Below are 17,578 nucleotides of genomic sequence, written 5' to 3'. Positions count from 1 at the left end.
AAGCCAGATACTAGAGAAATTTGCAACATTTCTTTGTAAAACAATGTCACTCTTCTGCCCCATTTAAAATTATTTGGAAAATACAAGTTATTTTTCATAAAATTACATTTTATGTGTTAACATGCAAGGGTTTACTATTATTTTAAAAACTGTTAACAGATTTTAAAGATTTCTCAGTTTTCATTTCTAATGAAGTAAATATTGATGTCTCACATAATAAACACTGTTTGGGGTCCTCAATGCTTTTTAAGAGAGGAAAGGTGTGTGAACAGAGTGTGTGAGTTGTACTCAGGCTCTGCCTCACGTATGGCAGGCGCTCATGTATGCTTGTGACATTCATGAGGGACTGACTAAATTGGTGGCTTTCAGCTGCTCCTAGGATTTGGAAGCTGAGGCTGGGGTGGAGGGGAGGGAGAAGGCGCCTGTTGATAGTGGGCCAAGTACCTGAAGGTGGGGTTTGCCAGGGTCTAGGAGCAGCAGTTGCTCTTTGGAGCAGCGTTGGCTCTCATGGCAACAGTGGCTGGGGAACCTGGGTCTCAGGCAGTGGGGGCTGGGCGTAAGTGTGATGTGCCATGGGGGCTTCAGGCAGCTCACTCTGTCCAGTCCCCTTTAGTGCTGAAGGGAAGGAACAACTGTCTGAATCTGCCTCTCTGTGAGAGGAACGGAGCAGAATGCTTTTCTAGAAACCTCTGGCCGTCAAATCACTGGGTGTGGGCTCGACAGAGAGCACTGCGGCCTCAGTAGACAGATTGAGGCTACGGGTACCTCTCCCTGCTCTGCCCTGACCAGCTATGCAACCGCCGGCGAGGCACTTAACTGCCAGCTTACTCAACCATATGGTGAGGATGAGATAAAATGTCCGTGGAGTGCCTGGCACATGCTGGGTGCACAGCACATTAGTGACTCCATTAGTAAGATGTCATTAATAATACATACTCAAAAGAAGTAGGCTGGGAGGAGGGGCTAAAGAGCAAGGGTCCTTGAGGGAGTACTGCCTGGTGTTCGATGAGTGACAGTTGAAGCTTGGCGTAGATCATGGTTTCTCAGCCTCTGCACTAATAACATTTTGGGCCAGATAATTCACTGTTGTGAGGGCTGTCCTGTGCATTGTAGGATGTGAAGCAGCATCCCTGGCCTCTACCCACTAGATGCTGGGAGGGAAGCACTCTCTCCCTGGTCTTAACAACCAAAAATGTCTCCAGACATTGCCAAGTGTCCCCTGGAGGGCAAAATTGCCTCTGTTGAGAACCATTGGTGTAGAAACGCGCCTGACAAGGGCTCCGCCACAGGACACTGGCTTCCCTGCAGTTTCCTCAGAAAGACTTCACACCAGCCACATGCACACAGATTGGGTTCACTCACTGCAGAAAGATTTCTGCCAAGAGATTCTGCTTCCAGGAGAACAAGAGGCCTCCTGACTCGCATCCTCTTTCCTGAGGAACCCTCTTGCTAATAGTGATCACTTCCCTCAGCATTTGCACAAACCAGGCCCTGGGGAAAGAAGCAGGCTGACCAGGACAATAAGATTGGTCAAGGAAAATCTGGACAATACCCAGAAGCCTGGGGGACGCCGTCCCGCCCTTCAACCTCAACCTCAGCATTCACAGCTTCCAATTCCCATGGCTCCATTGCAAAAGCAGCCCTGACCAATCGACAGTAGAATGAATAAGCGAAGTGTGGTGTGGTCCCACAGTGGCATGCTACAGCAGTGAGAATGAATGAGCCTCAACTCCACGAAACTGCATGGTTGACTTTCACAAACGTAATGCTGAACGAAAGAAGCCGGGCGCAAAAGAGCAACTGACGTGTTTCTCTTAGTGAAAAATCTCCCCAAAGGAAAAATCATATATGTTAAGTCTCAAGGGGCACACAAGGAAGGCTTTGGGGATACTGGTTCAGTTTGTGAGAATTCATGGAGGATTTATGTTATAGGCCTTTTTCTAGGAGTGTGTTATAAACGTCAATAAAAAGTAAACAAACAAATACAACATTCTGGGGCAGAGGGCAGGAAAGGCCGTTGAGCAAAATCATTGTGAACCAAGGGAATAAAGATTACCAGCAATTTTACCTGTATGGCTCTAAATTATTATGTAAGGGTCATTTTTGGATGTGCCTTTACAAATGAGATGATGTATCAAAAATAGTATAGTGCTTGGCACAGAAAATACTTAGTGAATGGCAATAATTAATACTACTACTCAGTTATTAACTGACCTATGAACTAAAATTATGGTCAAATACAAAGGAACGACGTTTTCCTTAAAGGGTAAAAAGTTTCTGAAATTTTTAGATACATCCCCTGTTAGTGAATTTCTAATTCTCAAAGTTGTTGAAGCTCCCTCCAAGCCTAGTCTCAGAGAAAAGAAAAATCTAAGACTCTACCTTAGCGTTACTAGCTCCTGACCAGTAACCAGTACCAAAACGAAGTCCCAAACACCTGTCTAGTTTGGCCAAATTGTTCAATTAACTGATCCATCATTTATTGGTCCACTGGTTAGCCTGGAATCTGGGCTCCACTCTACCTGCCTGATCAGGCATTTGATCTGTCTTTGGCCGTCAATCTAGTTTGTGAATTTACAAACAAAACAGGTAGGACTGCTGTTGGATTCTTCAGTCTCAGACTAAAACTTTGGCAGAAAAACAAAGTCTAGAAATTGTGCAATGATATCTCTACTTTAGACCTGACTGGAAATAGAACTCTCATAAACTCCCCTCTCTTCTGAGAGAGCCATGCAATTAGACAACCCCAACACGACAGAGCATTTCATTGCAAGCCTGGCTCCCTGGTTGCAAATTAGATGCCACATTAACTCTCAGGAAGGTCTGAATCGCTCTCAGATCATTCGCCACTGAATAACTTTTAGCGTGACTGTTTCCATATCAGATATGCAAGAGACTTCACTGCTAGCTGCAGGCACTCTTAGAAGACTTTTAACCCCAGGATGCTTTTCTAAAATTTCATTTCTGCTTACAAATGGCTACGTGTCCCTGTGAACCTGTGAGGTCATGTGTAGAACCACCTGGCATGCTCTGAATGCAAGCTCTGTCCCATCCAGTCAGAAACCCCTGGATTCTTTGTGACACACATTTTAAAAAGAAAAGTTCATGCCCATCTCTGGAGAAAAGTCAGGCTCTTACCTGGTTTCAGGCTTTGTCCATGGGCACTTGATTGGATAAAGATGCATAAAACCAAGAGAATGGAGAAACACTGGGGACTTATGTCCATTTCTCCGTTTCACCCGGGGTCCAGGCTTTCTTGCTAATTTCTGAAGCCAAAGAGACCAGAATGCCTATTAGATACTTTGTTAGGGAAGGCTGCCCATTAATAATTAACCTCTCAACATGTTATCCACTGTTCAGACACTTTCCTTACTGCCCCCAACCGCAAATCTAATTATATCTATTTTAAAAAGGTCGATTTACAGAAGTGCTTCTTATCCTGACACGTTTTGAGAATAAAATACCTTGTTATGTATTCTTACCTTTTGGGGCCAAGGTCAGAGTTCCAAATTAATCAATTTAAAGCTACTGTGTTGTGTTTGGAAATTCTGCCAAAGGTCGGGGTAGGTGGCTTCCACGTGGCTTCCTAAGCCTCCCTGTGACAGTGCTGCAAGGGGGATGCTGGCTCAGGAAGGTGGTGTTTCAAATGGCAGGCTAAGCCCAAAGGAAAAGAAAAGGGCCCTGCCGAGCCGAGAGCCCCCAGAGGGTCCAAATTTCTGTTGGGTTCAGTGAAATTGGTGATGCTTGTGGTCAAAGCGTGGGGGGGCAACGTTTCTACAACTGAAAGGGACAGAAAACCCTTCACCCTCATGTCAAAAGGAGTTGATGGGGAAGCAAAGATGCCCTTGCCAAGTGACTCATTGAGAGGTGATCCTAGAGCAAACACACTTCTTCCGCCTCCGTGTTCGTTAATGTTCCAGCTGTGTAGAGGACGAAAAGCAAGGCCACTCAGCAAAATCAGGTGGGGAAAAGGCTACCATAGATGGCTTTTGTGATATTTTTGGGCCCCTAGTTTTATTTTAACTTTCTTCATTTGTTCAACATTTTTTTATTTTGGCATGACTACTATGTGCCAAGCCCTGTTGTAGGCATGTGGGATATAAAAGTCCTTATGTATCAGTGGAGGTGGGAGGAGTTGGATAACAGACATCATAAAGAAGAGATTTAGGGCCTGGTGCAGTGGCTCACTCCTGTAATCTCAGCACTTTGGGAGGCTGAGGTGGGCGGATCACGAAGTCAGGAGTTCGAGACCAGCCTGACCAACATGGTGACACCTCATCTCTACTAAAAATACAAAAGTTAGCTGCCCATGGAGGTACGTGCCTGTAATCCCAGCTACTCAGGAAGCTGGGGCAGGAGAATCACTTGAACCCGGGAGGCGGAGCTTGCAGTGAGCTGAGATCGCGCCACTGCACTCCAGCCTGGGCGACATAGAGAGACTCTGTCTCAAAAAAAAAAAAAAAAAAAAAAAAAAGAGATTTATGTAGACTGGTAGAATGCAATGAGAATCACCCCAAGAAAAGCATGGGGTTGGAGAGAAGAAGGTGGGGATTTTAAGCAGAGTGATTAGAGTGAATTGCATTGGGAAGTTAAACTTTGAGCAAAGGTTTGAAGGAAGTGAGGGAGTTGCCCCTGTGGACCTCTTGGGGAGGAGAGCTATGGGCAGTCCGTGCGAAGGTCCTGAGGTAGGAGTATGCCTGGCGTGCTCCAGGAGTAGTAAGGAGGCCAATGAATGGGGAGACATTGTAAGGACTTTGATTTTTATACAGTGACATACAGTGGGGGCGACTCTGAGCAGAAGGGTGATATGATTTGTATTATAGTTTTAAAATATCACTCTGGTTTGAGCCAGGGTGCAGTGGGGAGATCTGTTAGGAGGCTATTACAGTGACACAGTGAGAGGTGATGGTGGCTTGGCCCAGCATGGTAACAGGGCAACTGGGGAGTGGTGGATGGGTGCTGGATATATTTGGAAGGTAGAGCCCACAGGATTTTCTGACTGCTGAGTTACAAGATGTGGGAGACAGAGAGGAGTTGAGGATGACTTCCCGGTTTTCAGCTTGAACAAGTAGATTAATGGGGTTGCTGTCAGCTAAGAAGGGAAAGCTGTGAGTGAAGCAGGTCTGGTGGGGGAAGATTAGAGATTCAGCCTTGGCCACGTGGGGCTTTGAGATGGCTCTTAGATATCCAAGTGGAAATGTTAAGTGGGCAAAATTAGATAACATGGTAATTATTGCCTGGACGAGCCTCATTCAAAGGGTCTTCTGAAGCCACCAGCAGACTTGGACGATCTTGACCCAGTCTGAAGCTGTGTTCTGTCCTATGACTGTACCTTCCTCCCAAGCCCTGCAGCTTGCGGACCATCCCGTCACATAAACAATTTCTTTTTCTTTTCTTTCTTTCTTTCTTTTTTTTTGAGACGGAGTCTTGCTCTGTCACCCAGGCTGGAGTGCAGTGGCGCAATCTCGGCTGACTGCAACCTCCGCCTCCCAGGTTCAAGCGATTCTAGTGCCTTAGCCTTTAGAGTAGGTGGGACTGCTGATACGTACCACCACACCTGGCTAATTTTTGTTTTTTTTAGTAGAGACGGGGTTTTACCATGTTGGTCAGGCTGGCCTCTAGCTCCTGACCTTGTGATCTATCCGCCTCGACCTCCCAAAGTGCTGGGATTACAGGTGTGAGCCACCGCGCCCATCAGATATACAATTTCTGAGCAAGGACTTCTGCCCTGGGTACTTGGCTGGCTCCTGCACAGTTAAGCAGAATCTGAAAGTTCCACTTTTTTTTTCCTATAAAGCTGGCATGGAAAACCAACTGACTACCCATCTCGGGCTCCTCTCCCCTGTGCCCACCCTCATCTCCTCTCCTCTGGGTACTGACAGTAACCACTCCCACTCCCCATTTTATTCTGGACATAAACTCTTCAAAAGACACCACTGAATCCAAGTGCCTCTGAAATACCAACCCTGTGCCCCCACCCGCCCCCCACATTTCTGCAGAGTACACTTCCTTACCACTTTCTACATGGTAAGAACACTTTCTACATGGGAAGAAGCCTTCAACATCGTTTCTAGCTCTTGTCGTTCCTTTGCTTGCACCACCCAACATTCCTCTAACATCATCTCATGCCAACTCAAACTCTATGAGGCTCTCCTGGAAAATGACAAGGAGGAGTGGGTACCTGTCCCCTTTCGGGGTGGTGTCTGCTTTCACCTCTACCTAAGCTCTTCCAGCCTGCCCCATCACCAGATCCAAACTTCCAGTGGTGGTTTTAATGCCCAAGCTCTGTTGCGTTTTCTTGAAGCTGACCATGGAGGCTACTGGGAGGGAAGAGGGGAGGACGTCACGGAGTATGAGGTTTCCTGAGCTGGGGGCCTATCTACTTGCTGTGTATAATATTATATAACCTTAATGAGTTCAATCTCCTCACCTATAAAATGGGGACAACATGTGTCTGTGATAATATTTTGAGATATCAACTTATTTTTCTCCCAAACTGTCTCCCTTCCACTTAAGAGGGGCAAAGTAGAGAGAAGTTTACAAATCTTTTTTCTTCCAAAAATATAGGAACTTAGGGCAAGTGAATTTTATTTATTTTATTTTATTTTATTTTATTTTTGGAGACAGGGTCTTCCTGTGTTGCCCAGGCTGATCATAAACTCCTGGGCTCAAGTGATCCTCCTGCCTTAACCTCCCAAAGTGTGGGCAGGTGAATTCTAGCCAACAAAGAAAAGCAAAAGGCTAAAATATCTTGAAAGTATATGAAGGAAGAAGGAACCCCTCACCTTTCTATCACTAGTAAGACAGTCTTTTGGGCTTTGCAGGTGGTGTGGAAGGGGGAGGTTTGTCTATGGGTCTGAGAGCAGAGGGGACAGTCCCTTGCTTCCCAGAAATCCTGCTGGAAGAGAGGAACCTAGAGAGGAAATGGCTGTGTTGGCAGATGGGCAAAAGATACACCTGGCTTGATGTAGGGCTGGAGAGCAGTGAGTGTCTGGGGCCAGCAGGTCATGTTGATGGGAGGATGGACCCCTCAGTGGCCACCAATGTGGACCGATGACGGAGGACTAGGTCACACTCCCCTCACCCCATGCCTGGCTATTGTGTTGGTCCAGAACTATGGCATAACTACTGGGGTTGGGGGTGGTGTGGGAAGAAGAAATCCAGAAGGCCTGAAAATAGGGGTTGGGAGTGAGGAATTTAGATGGGTTACAGAGAATAGAGAAATTTATTGCACATCAGAATCTGTGGACTGAAATTAATACCTCTACAAACAGAGGTATGCTATGAATATTAGAGATTTGTGTGTAAGGTATCCAGCCAAGTGCCTGGTTCATAGTAGAGGGTCAATAAATTATAATGACCTATTTTGTGGGCAATATACTTAGCAGTCAAGAGTCCATGCTTTGAGGCTGGGTGCAGTGGGCAGTGGCTCACACCTGAAATCCCAATGCTTTGGGAGGCTGAGGCAGGAGGATCACTTGAAGCCAGGAGTTTGAGACTAGCCTGGCTAACATAGCAAGACCCCATCTACATAAACATAAAAACCAAAATATTAGCCTTGTGTGGTGGCACACACCTGTAGTCCTAGGTACTTGGGAGGCTGAGGCAGGGAGATTGCTTGAACCCAGGAGGTGGAGGCTGCAGTGAGCTATGATCACAACACTGTATTCCAGCCTGGGTGACAGAGTGAGACCCTATCGCTAAAAGAAAAAAAAAAAAAAAGAGTCCAGCCTTGGGAATCCGACAGATACAGGCTCAAATCCCTGATCTATCTCTTGTACTTATTAGCTGAGTGAACTTGGATAAGACATTGTGACTGAGCTTTAGTTGTCTTCATCTGTATAATGGGACTAATAATGCCTCCCTAGTCTGATTAAGTGAGGCAATGCATGTGAAACCCTCAGCAATCCTAGGCCACAGGAAATAATTAATGGTAGCTGATATTATTATTTTTTTTAACGTTTAAATTCACTGAGGGGATCATGAGGGTGTCCAGGAGGTGGATAACGATAAGACCACAGTGATATAATTGTAGCAAAAAATGTAGGGGGCAGGAAAACACAAGGGTCTGGATCAGTGGCTCCAAAATCCAATTGAGCATCAGAATAAGAGTCAGCTACAGAGCTCAGACAAAGGACAACTTATGGGCCCATCCCAGGAATACTGAGTAATGGAATCAATACCAGGGTCAAGGCCTGGAGAACCTTCATTTCAAAAAGTTCTCCAGGTAATTCTTGGTCACGCAAAGTTTGAGAACCATTGCCTCAGAATGGTGCTTGAGAGATCTATTGGGGCACAACAAAAAAATAATATAGACCTTTCAGATTTTTCTTTGTATTTCCTTAGAAGTTCATGTTTGTGCATGTATAATGTTTATAGTATATAAGTACTATGTAATTTGCACATGGTACTGTGGAATATACTAGCACTATATTATTTATAAACAAATAAATAGATATTGGGGAGAGTCGTCAAATTAAAAAAAAAGTGCTTATAAAGATGTGTTGTCAAAAAATGGGTGAAGCCTCTGCCTTAGAGAGACAGAATGGCTCCCAGGGCCGCGAGACCTGACTGTCATGTGCTTGACTCCAGCCATGCATCTGAACAGTCAGTAGATCCATTCATAGCATCTTTGGTCATTTTCATGCCCAAGGAAGCCCAGCAGTTTCTTGAGGCCTCTTCATTTCCTATTAGCTGAAGAGGAGGCAAGCCTGAGCCTCTTAGAGTTTGGAGCCTCCAATGGAGCGATCAGCATGGTGCATGTTAGTAGAGCCCTTTGGCTTCTTCCTTTGCAATTCTTTTTTTTTGAGATGAAATCTTGCTATGTCACCCAGGCTGGAGTGCAATGGCATGATTCTGGCTCACTACAACCTCTGCCTCCTGGGTTCAAGCGATTCTCATGCCTCAGTCTCCCTAGTAGCTGGGATTACAGGCGTGTGCCCACACTCGGCTATTTTTTTTTTGTATTTTTAGTAGAGATGGGGTTTCACCATGTTGGCCAGGCTGGTCTAGAACTCCTGACCTCAAGTGATCTGCCTTCCTCGGCCTCCCAAAGTGCTGGGATTACAGGCATGAGCCACCATGCCCGGCCTCTTCCCTTTGCAATTCTTTAAAGACTTTCTATTTTGGGTGACACTGCACTCTGGTCTGCAATCCTCGATCTAAAGTAATAATGGTTTTATAATTAGGTTTTTAAACATTGCCCAGTTCTTGCTCTCTTTTAATTTGCAGAGCTTCTTGAATAAATAAAGATTTCAAGAGACTGGCATTTGATGACCCGAGAATGACCTTTTTCTTTAGTGTCATGGTGATAAAAAAGTTAATTAGGAGAGAAGAAACAGACATTTTACAAGGATAAAGCAAGCAGATCCCAAGAGGAAGAGGCCAGGGGACCAAGGTGAAGTTCACTGATGACAGAAACAGAATTTTATACCCAGAATCAGGTTTTCTTCTTTTCGTCTTCAGGAACTGGGATATCTTACCTGAGAAACGCAGGCTTTTATTGGTGTTCTAATAAAATAATTCTTGAAACAATAAAATTTGTCACTGTTATTTCCCTAATTTTGCAGTTGAGATTTAAGAGGTTAGGAACAGATACCAAACTGCATCTCACCAGTAAAAGGCAGAGAGAGGAGAAGTCAGGGGATCTTAACAACCACAAATCCTTAATCCCTGTATATCTGGCTTTCTCTGGGACTGAATCAGGCTTCTCTGCACATCAGCCTAGTCCATTTCCAAGATGAAATGAATTTCCTTGGATCGTGTTATAGGAAAATGACTCTATCCTCTTTACTCCTGCTTGGAGCCAGGCTGCCATGAGGAGAATGACCAAGTTTTTATGGGGTCACTGACTGATCTGTGTGGACATTCTTGCACCATGTGGAAATATGGCAAAACAAGTAGGTAAACCTTGTGAATTTGAGTTGGCCTAGAACGTGTCCTCATTTGGAAAGTGGTTGGACTGGAGTTTAACCTTTTCCTTATCTGTGTTAGAAAAAAAAAAAAAAGACCGAATAAACAAACGAAGGGTGAAAACAAGATTGCAGAGGACATTTTAGACTATTTGGAAGGATTAGGTGTTTCAAGCATTTCAAATAGGTATTTATTCATCCAAGATTTTCACGCCTGGTGACCGGGGGTGTCTTCGCATCAGCTCTGCCTCCAACTAGTTGTGTGACCTTGGGCAAATTCTGTAACCTATCTCTGCCTGTCAAATGGGATTATGAAGGTTAAATGATGACCACATGAAAATGCTTAAAAAACTCTCTGCATAGACAAGCCTCATTTGATTTTCTTAACCAATGAAGTAGGAATTATTTTCCCCATTTTACAGGTGAGAAAACTGAGGCTCAGTGATGGCTCACGCAAGGTCACATATCTAATCAATATAGATTGGATAGAAAGATGCTAGGTCCCTGGAAGATCTAATATTCTGATTCCCTAAGTCTCAAGTTATGCAACTAGAGAGCAAAGAGTCGAGATCTCTTTTCTTCCTGTTTTTATGTTTCCTGGTCTGTGTTGGCCCACGGACACTCCTTATCAGGATTTCAGCTGCCAGATTGTAGAACAATTGGGAAAATCATCATAACAACAACACTCCCCTAGAACCAGAGCAGTCTTTTTTATGACTAGATACTGTGGAACCAATAATGCATTTTATGATCTTAGAAATTCCAGTAGAATGGAAAACCTATTTTCTCTCTTTGTATTCTGCTTTGAAGCAAAAGGAAATAAAGATTTAAGTTGGCTTTGAACACCACGTAGATAGTGAATATTGTTGGTTCCGTAAATTTTGCCCAGGGTTTTCGCCTTTGTAGGGAAGATGGGGAGTATAGACTAGGATTCATGATGTGTTTAGTCTGTGCCTGCTTCCTCCAGCTTCTGGGATGCTGGTCATGCTTGGTGAGCGATGACCATGCTGGCTCCCGAGGGAGACTCCGCCTAAGCCATGAACTGAACTAGCTGCTTGCAACAAGCAAGGGCACAGTTTGGGGAAGGGGGCACCAGCACACTGGCTCTCTCTCTGGGTCCTAGTGCTTCCAACCATGGGGTGTCGAGGGGCACAGTCCTCACCCTGGGTATCAGGCAGGGCTGGGCACTGGTCAGATCGCAATGGCCCAAGCCTCCCTGCAGTAGGATGCCACATCCTCGTCTCACAAAGGTTTGCTGAGTTTAGCACACGGAATCCACGGCTGCAGGAAACCAGGACCTAATTCCACTCTCTTCATTCCCAGTGATGTGTTTCGGGTTCTGAAGAGCAGCCAGTGAGTGAGTCATCATTTTTCTGAAGACAGGGTATCTTGCTGACATGGTTCATCATTGATTCCTACGCAGGCCTGAAAGTCAGGAGTTAACAATGCAGGAGCCAGCCTCCAAAGTGCCTGCACAGTGCCAGAATCGCCATGTGATCTCATTCACACTTCAGGAAGAGTCCTGTGATGTAGACATGACTTTTCCCTTTGAATAGAGGGAAGGTGAGGCTCAGGGCGGTTACTGAATTGCTCACATCCGTACCGTAGTAAGTGGTGGAATGGGACTTGGATTATGTTTGTTTGACTTCAAAGTCCATACAACAAAAAGTAGTTTTGCCAAGTACAGTAGGGATTGGCTGCGAGATCTTTGTGTATCAGTTGCTTAAAAGATGGAATTGTGTCATGCTCTTGCTCTGCGTATAAAGACATATATCATGTGTATTTCATTTATATATGAAAGGGAGTTTATTAAGGAGTATTGACTCATACGATCACAAGGTAAAGTCCCATGATTGGTCGTCTACAAGTTGAGGAGCAAGGAAGCCAGTGGTGGGTCAGCCCGAGTTCCCTAACCTCAAAAGTAGGGAATCCGACAGTGCAACCTTCAGTCTGTGGACAAAGGCCAAGAGCTCCTGGCAAGCCACTGGTGTAAGTCCAAGAGTCCAAAAGCTGAAGAACTTGGAGTTTGATGTTTGAGGGCAGGAAGCATCCAGCATGGGAGAATGATGCAGACCGGAAGACTCAGCAAGTCAACTCCTTCATGTTTTCTGCCTGCTTTATTCTAGCCAAACTGGCAGCTTAGATTATTAGATGGTGCCCACCCAGATTGAGGGTGGGTCTGCCTCTCCCAGTCCACTGACTCAAATGTTAGTAATACCTCCTTTGGCAACACCGTCACAGACACACTCAAGAAAACTATTTTGCATCCTTCAATCCAATCAAACTGACACTTAATATTAACCATCACATCACATGTTTATTATTATTTTTAAAACAAATGTTCTCAAACCTTTTCTCAGCTACTTAATGGAGATAGCTCTGAGATAAAGTACGAGACAGAGCAGAAGTTAGAAATAATGGAGACATTATAATCGGACAGAATCATACAATTTATATTCCAATTACTTTTCCTCAATCAACAGTAAAGGAGACCAGTCAGGAAGAGGGGACCGGGGTCTTTGGCCATGATGCTTTGTCCTGGACAGAGCAGTGTTTGAAAGGAAGTTGTCAGGATGAGGCTGTGCTGCCCAAGACCCAACTGAGACCATCATCAGTTATTCAATTACTCCTGAAGCCATTCATTAGAGTTAGATCATGCCTGGGGTCCTTCAGAAAGTAACAAGCAAGATTCTTTTTGATATGCTTTCATAATTCCATGAAGAGATAATTCTTTAAAAATGAAGGTAAAATCATGACTCTCAAATATAAAAATGAATACATGATAAATATTTTACTTAACTAATTAATGAGGAAACTGATAAGGGTGTTGTAACCAGTTTAAAGGAGAAGCCAAAACACACACACAAATTTATAAGAGTAAAGAAATGTTGCAATGAATGTACAAATGGCAAATGGATGCAAAAGTAGCTTTTTCTGCAGTGTGGGAGTGAAGCTGGTGGAACTTCTACAGGATAGGACAGAATTTGCATTTTGCATTGCTATTGTCTGCAATTTACAGAGTTGCAAAATACTTCAAGGGCAATGAAAGCTAGAATCTCATAACTCAGGGAGGCTGTGCTGTGTGTAGACAATGTGTCCTTTTCCATGGAAATACAAAATTTCCCCTTTATTTAGTATTGTTACAAAATGATGAAGTATTTAGCGACAGAATTCTGATGATAACAGGATAAGGTTCTTTCTGGAGGAAAAAGCTGTCTCTTGCTGCATTTTTACCTCCTGAGTGAAGACTCTGATCACTGAGAACTGGATTTCCAGGCTTGGTTTCTCCGTTTTTAGTCCCAGTAAGCAGGCAGATTATTTAATAGCTGGCACCTCAGTTTCCTCATTTTAAAATAGGAGTAGTAAAATTATTTGCCTCACAGGGCTTGCAGGGAGATTAAATGAGAAAAACATGAATTGTGCATACCATAGTGCGCAAGAAATACGTGTCAGCTTATGAGTGTGTTTTTTTTTATTACTGCAGTTTTTTGGCATGCTTTTTATTTCTCCCGTCCCTCACCTGCTCCTTCCCTTTCTTGTTTCCTGCCCATTTAACTGAAATAGTAAAGAATAGGAGACTTATTTACAATGTTTTAAAGTATAGATAGAGTCTATGCTTCCTGTTCTTGATTTTAAAACTAACTGCCTAAGTTGTTTTGTGTTCCTTTCTATTTAAAAAAGAAAGCAAGCTGGGTGTGGTGGCTCAGGAGTTTGAGACCTGCCTGGGCAGCATAGTGAGACCCTGTTTCTATAAAAACTTAAAAAAACAAACAAACAAAAAAAACCAGTGTGGCAGTGCACAGCTGTAGTCCCAGTTACTTGGGGGGCTGAGGTGGGAGGATGGCTTGAGTCCAGAAGGTCAAGAGTGCAGTAAGCTATGATCATGCCACTGCACTCTAGCTTTATAGAACAAGATCCTGTCTCTATCTAAACAAACAAACAAATAAACAAAACAAAAAACAAAAAAAAAAAAAAGAAAAGAAAAATAAAAAGCACCTTTACCCCCAATATTTGCTTTCTTGTTTTTGAGTAATTCTTATCACCTATCTTAGCCCAGCTAACCCTGAATTTAAACACGTGATTCATATTCTCAGGTTATATAATTAATTGCCAGAGAAAACGGTTGAGAGAGTGGGAAAGGCCCTTTTTGGGGTCTTCTCAGCCCCGCTGGGGATAGGAGGCCAAGGCCAGGAGGTAACACACTGGAGCCACATTGTCCAGAGCTCCTCAGTGAGCCTCTCCCCCATCTGCATTCTCAGACCCCAGGGGCCATGTCTACTGGCCAAAGAGTATGTGAGCAGCATGTGCCCAGCACCAGAGAAAACTCCACTCAGCCCTGCCCAGAGGAGTTGGTACAAACGTGCCTTTGCAAAGTTTGTGTTTCACTTTTGGGTCTGATAGAGGGGGAGTTCTTCAACCTCAGAGGGGAATGCCTGGACGTCTAGGGTCAGGGTGCCTGATGGATTGACCCCATCAGCTCCACTTTCAATTCTGGCACCCCAAGAAACTTCCAGATGATTCGGGTGAAGATCCCAGGATCTTCCCCTTTGCTCAGCAGCCTGGATTCTTCGAGGAAAAAGAAAGCATTTGAGCAAGGGTTGGGGAAGAAACTTCACCTCTGGGCCAAGTTCAGGGATAGGAGGACAGAGCTGTAGTGGTGTCTAGGCTTTCTTTACATGTATGGCAACTGGAGTGACACCCGGAGATAGCCATCTTCACTCCACAGTTCCATTCCTATCACCAAATCTGTCAGGCTCTGCGGAGGACTCCTAGAGAGCAAAACATGCTTTCCACACGTTAGCAAACAGCATGATGCGATCTCAGGGGTCAGCCAGGAGCAGAACACAGGGAGATGCATACAGGGCTCCCTGCCTCCGGGACTATTTCTTTTTGCTACATATCATCTCTAAAGCAAAATTGCTTGTTTTAGCTCTTGATGAAAATGTTCCTTGTCCATTTTCCACAGGCAATGCATACAGAGGAAGGAAATGGCAGGTTGTTCATATGTAGCAAGATCCACACTTGGCCAAACCTGGGGTCACAGAGATGGACATGGAATTGAGGGCAGAAGATCTGGGTTGGAGTCCAGCACTGCTTTAGGTAAGTCATAACCCTTATACGATGGGGAAAATGAAACCTGGGATGCCTACCTCACAAGGTCATAAGGATAAGAGATGACGCTGGGTGCGGTGGCTCATGCCTGTAATCCCAGCACTCTGGGAGGCCGATGCGCATGGATTACTTGAGGTCAGGAGTTCGAGACCAGCCTGGCCAACATGGTGAAACCCTGTCTCTACCAAAAATACAAAAATAAGCTGGGTGTGGTGGCGTAGGCCTGTAATCCCAGCTACTCGGGAGGCTGAGGCAGGAGAATCACTTGAACCAGGGAGGTGGAGGTTGCAGTGAGCCGAGATTGGGCCACTGCACTCCAGCCCCGGGAACAGAGAGAGACCTTGTCTCAAAAAAAAAAAAAAAAAAAAGAAAGAAAGAAAATGTAGTAGAAGAAGAAGAGATGGTAGATGCCCAAAAGTCCTTAAGCAATGAAAAGACCCAGGTGAGGCAGAAGCCCCAGGCTGGGATGAGTGGATGGGTACATTGGTGGAGCAAAGAGATCTTGAGACTTGGGGACCCAGGAAGTTCTACTTTCCGGCATCAGACCGGAGTACACCTTCTTGTCCCAGATTCCCAGGGTGACCACCAACAGAGGGGCAGCTCTGGCTCCTGGCATGGCGGGGCTCTCTGAAGTACCCACCTTCAGTGGGCTGTCTCACAGTAATTTCCTTCAGGCTTTGGAGATGATGGTCAGGGCCAGCTGGGCTCTGGTGGCCTGCAAGTGAGCTGAGGGCTACTGCAATTAGGCAATTCCTGGGGACCTCACTGGTAAGCCCTGGAGGATCAAGCCTGGATGCTTTGTTATTGCATAGGGGTTAATATAATGACCAAGTTCACCTTAGGCATCTCTCTGACTGTCTTTGCTGGTCTCTCTTTCCTTCATTGCCCTGTCTGATTGAGGTCAGAGTCCTTGAATGACCCTCAAGGTTCCCCTACCCCACTCCCAGGAAAACCTCTGCTCTGGCCTGCGTTCTCCCTGGAGCCCATGCCGAGAGAGCCTGTGGCTCCTCTCACTTGCATAAGTAGGTGAGATCCTCCAAACACTGCCTGTGGGTAGAAAAGAGAAGGTGTCAAGGGACTGAGCCCTGGGTGTTCCAACATTTAGAAGTCAAGGAGATGAGGAGGAACCTTTCTGCTTTAGCCAAATTACTTCTTCAGAATTGATTTTTGGCCGGGCGCGGTGGCTCACGCCTGTAATCCCAGCACTTTGGGAGGCTGAGGTGGGCGGATCACCTGAGGTTGGGAGTTCAACATCAGCCTGACCAACATGGAGAAACTCTGTCTCTACTAAAAATAAAAAAAAAATTAGGTGTGGTGGCGCATGCCTGTAATCCCAGCTACTCGGGAGGCTGAGGCAGGAGAATGGCTTGAACCTGGGAGGCGGAGGTTGCAGTGAGGCAGAGATCGCGCCATTGCACTCCAGCTTGGACAGCAAGAGTGTGAAACTTGGTCTCAAAAAAAGAAAAAAAAAGGAAAAAAAGAATCAGTTCTTAGCGGTAACCTTTCTGGTAAAAGGACATGAGCAATATGGTTATAAATGAATGTATGGATAAATTTCCAGGCAGCTCCACCATCAATGGATATCAGCATTTGACATTTTTTTCTTGTTGTTCTATTAGAATATGTAAACCGGCATCTCCAGACTGCTTCCCTTTACATTTCTTTGATTTCTGGCGAGAATTAACATTTCCCCACGATGTTTATCTACTAATTGCAAGTTCCTTATGGGAATTGTCCTGTTTTTGACCCATTTATCTTTTGGAATCTTGACATTTATTTTACAAATTTGAATTAGTTATTTATGATAGATCTTAATTCTTTGCAATGTTTGATAGAAATATTTTCCCTCTTAAAAAATCTTTAGTAATGCTAATTTTTATAGTGCAATCATTTCAATTGCTTCAAAGCTGAGAAAGTTAAAATTCCCCCAGAGAGCTGATAAACTCTCTTTCCAATTGTCTGCAAGTTCTATCATAATTAGATTTTATATTTAAATCTTTAATCAACCAGAGCTTATTTTGTTGCATGTTTTATTTTAATGACTTTTCTATTATAAAATCAATAAATGTTTATTATTGTAAAATAGGAAAATAAAGAAGAACAAAAAGAAAAACATAAATAGATCTGTGATTTCACATTTAGAGATAAGCACTGTTGACATTTTGATGTGGATATCCCCAAGTCATTTTTTCTATGTATACATTTATTTACAAAAATACAACTGTAAACACACTGTACAAACTTTAAATACCTGTGTCTTAACAACACATTAATGGCATATTTCAGGGGCATTAAATATTCTTTTAAAACATTATTTTACATAGCTACAGAGTACTGTTACACTCTATAGATGTACCATAATTGGCTTAATTCCCTATTGTTTTTTCATTAACTTTATTTAAGATCTCACTATTATGAACAATGCTACTATAAACATATGCATAAATCTTGGTCCCCATGTATGATTATTTTCTTTGTATAAATTATTTTTTTAGTAACTTAAAAAAATTTTAGATTCTGAGGGTACATGTGCAGGTTTGTCACATGGGTATATT

At 44.1% G+C, this 17,578-nt stretch overlaps 1 protein-coding gene and 1 long non-coding RNA gene across 5 annotated transcripts in view; one reads left to right on the top strand and one right to left on the bottom strand.

Moving 5' to 3' along the window:
• The window catches only part of LOC114679419 (uncharacterized), a 295,661-nt gene that overhangs the window by 29,348 nt on the left and 248,735 nt on the right, over positions 1-17,578 (top strand). For both annotated transcript variants that reach the window (XR_013395614.1, XR_013395613.1), the window contains exon 2: positions 14,878-15,011. This is a non-coding gene — a long non-coding RNA (uncharacterized LOC114679419). The remainder of the gene's footprint in view (positions 1-14,877; positions 15,012-17,578) is intronic.
• LIPC (lipase C, hepatic type) overlaps positions 1-17,578 on the bottom strand; it is a 176,666-nt gene that overhangs the window by 138,846 nt on the left and 20,242 nt on the right. For 2 of the 3 annotated variants that reach the window (XM_077939485.1, XM_001095252.4), the window contains exon 2: positions 3,139-3,266. In XM_077939485.1, the coding sequence (XP_077795611.1) occupies positions 3,139-3,226 (88 nt within the window). In that variant the 5' untranslated portion in view covers positions 3,227-3,266. Of the gene's footprint in view, positions 1-3,138; positions 3,267-7,576; positions 7,701-17,578 lie in introns of all 3 variants that reach the window. The other variant, XM_077939484.1, reaches the window with a different exon arrangement.

Source organism: Macaca mulatta, chromosome 7 (genome assembly GCF_049350105.2).
Source record: "Macaca mulatta isolate MMU2019108-1 chromosome 7, T2T-MMU8v2.0, whole genome shotgun sequence".
NCBI classification, from domain to species: domain Eukaryota; kingdom Metazoa; phylum Chordata; class Mammalia; order Primates; family Cercopithecidae; genus Macaca; species Macaca mulatta.
Note: the sequence above shows the minus strand (reverse complement) of the source record. Positions and strands in the feature narration are given on the sequence as shown.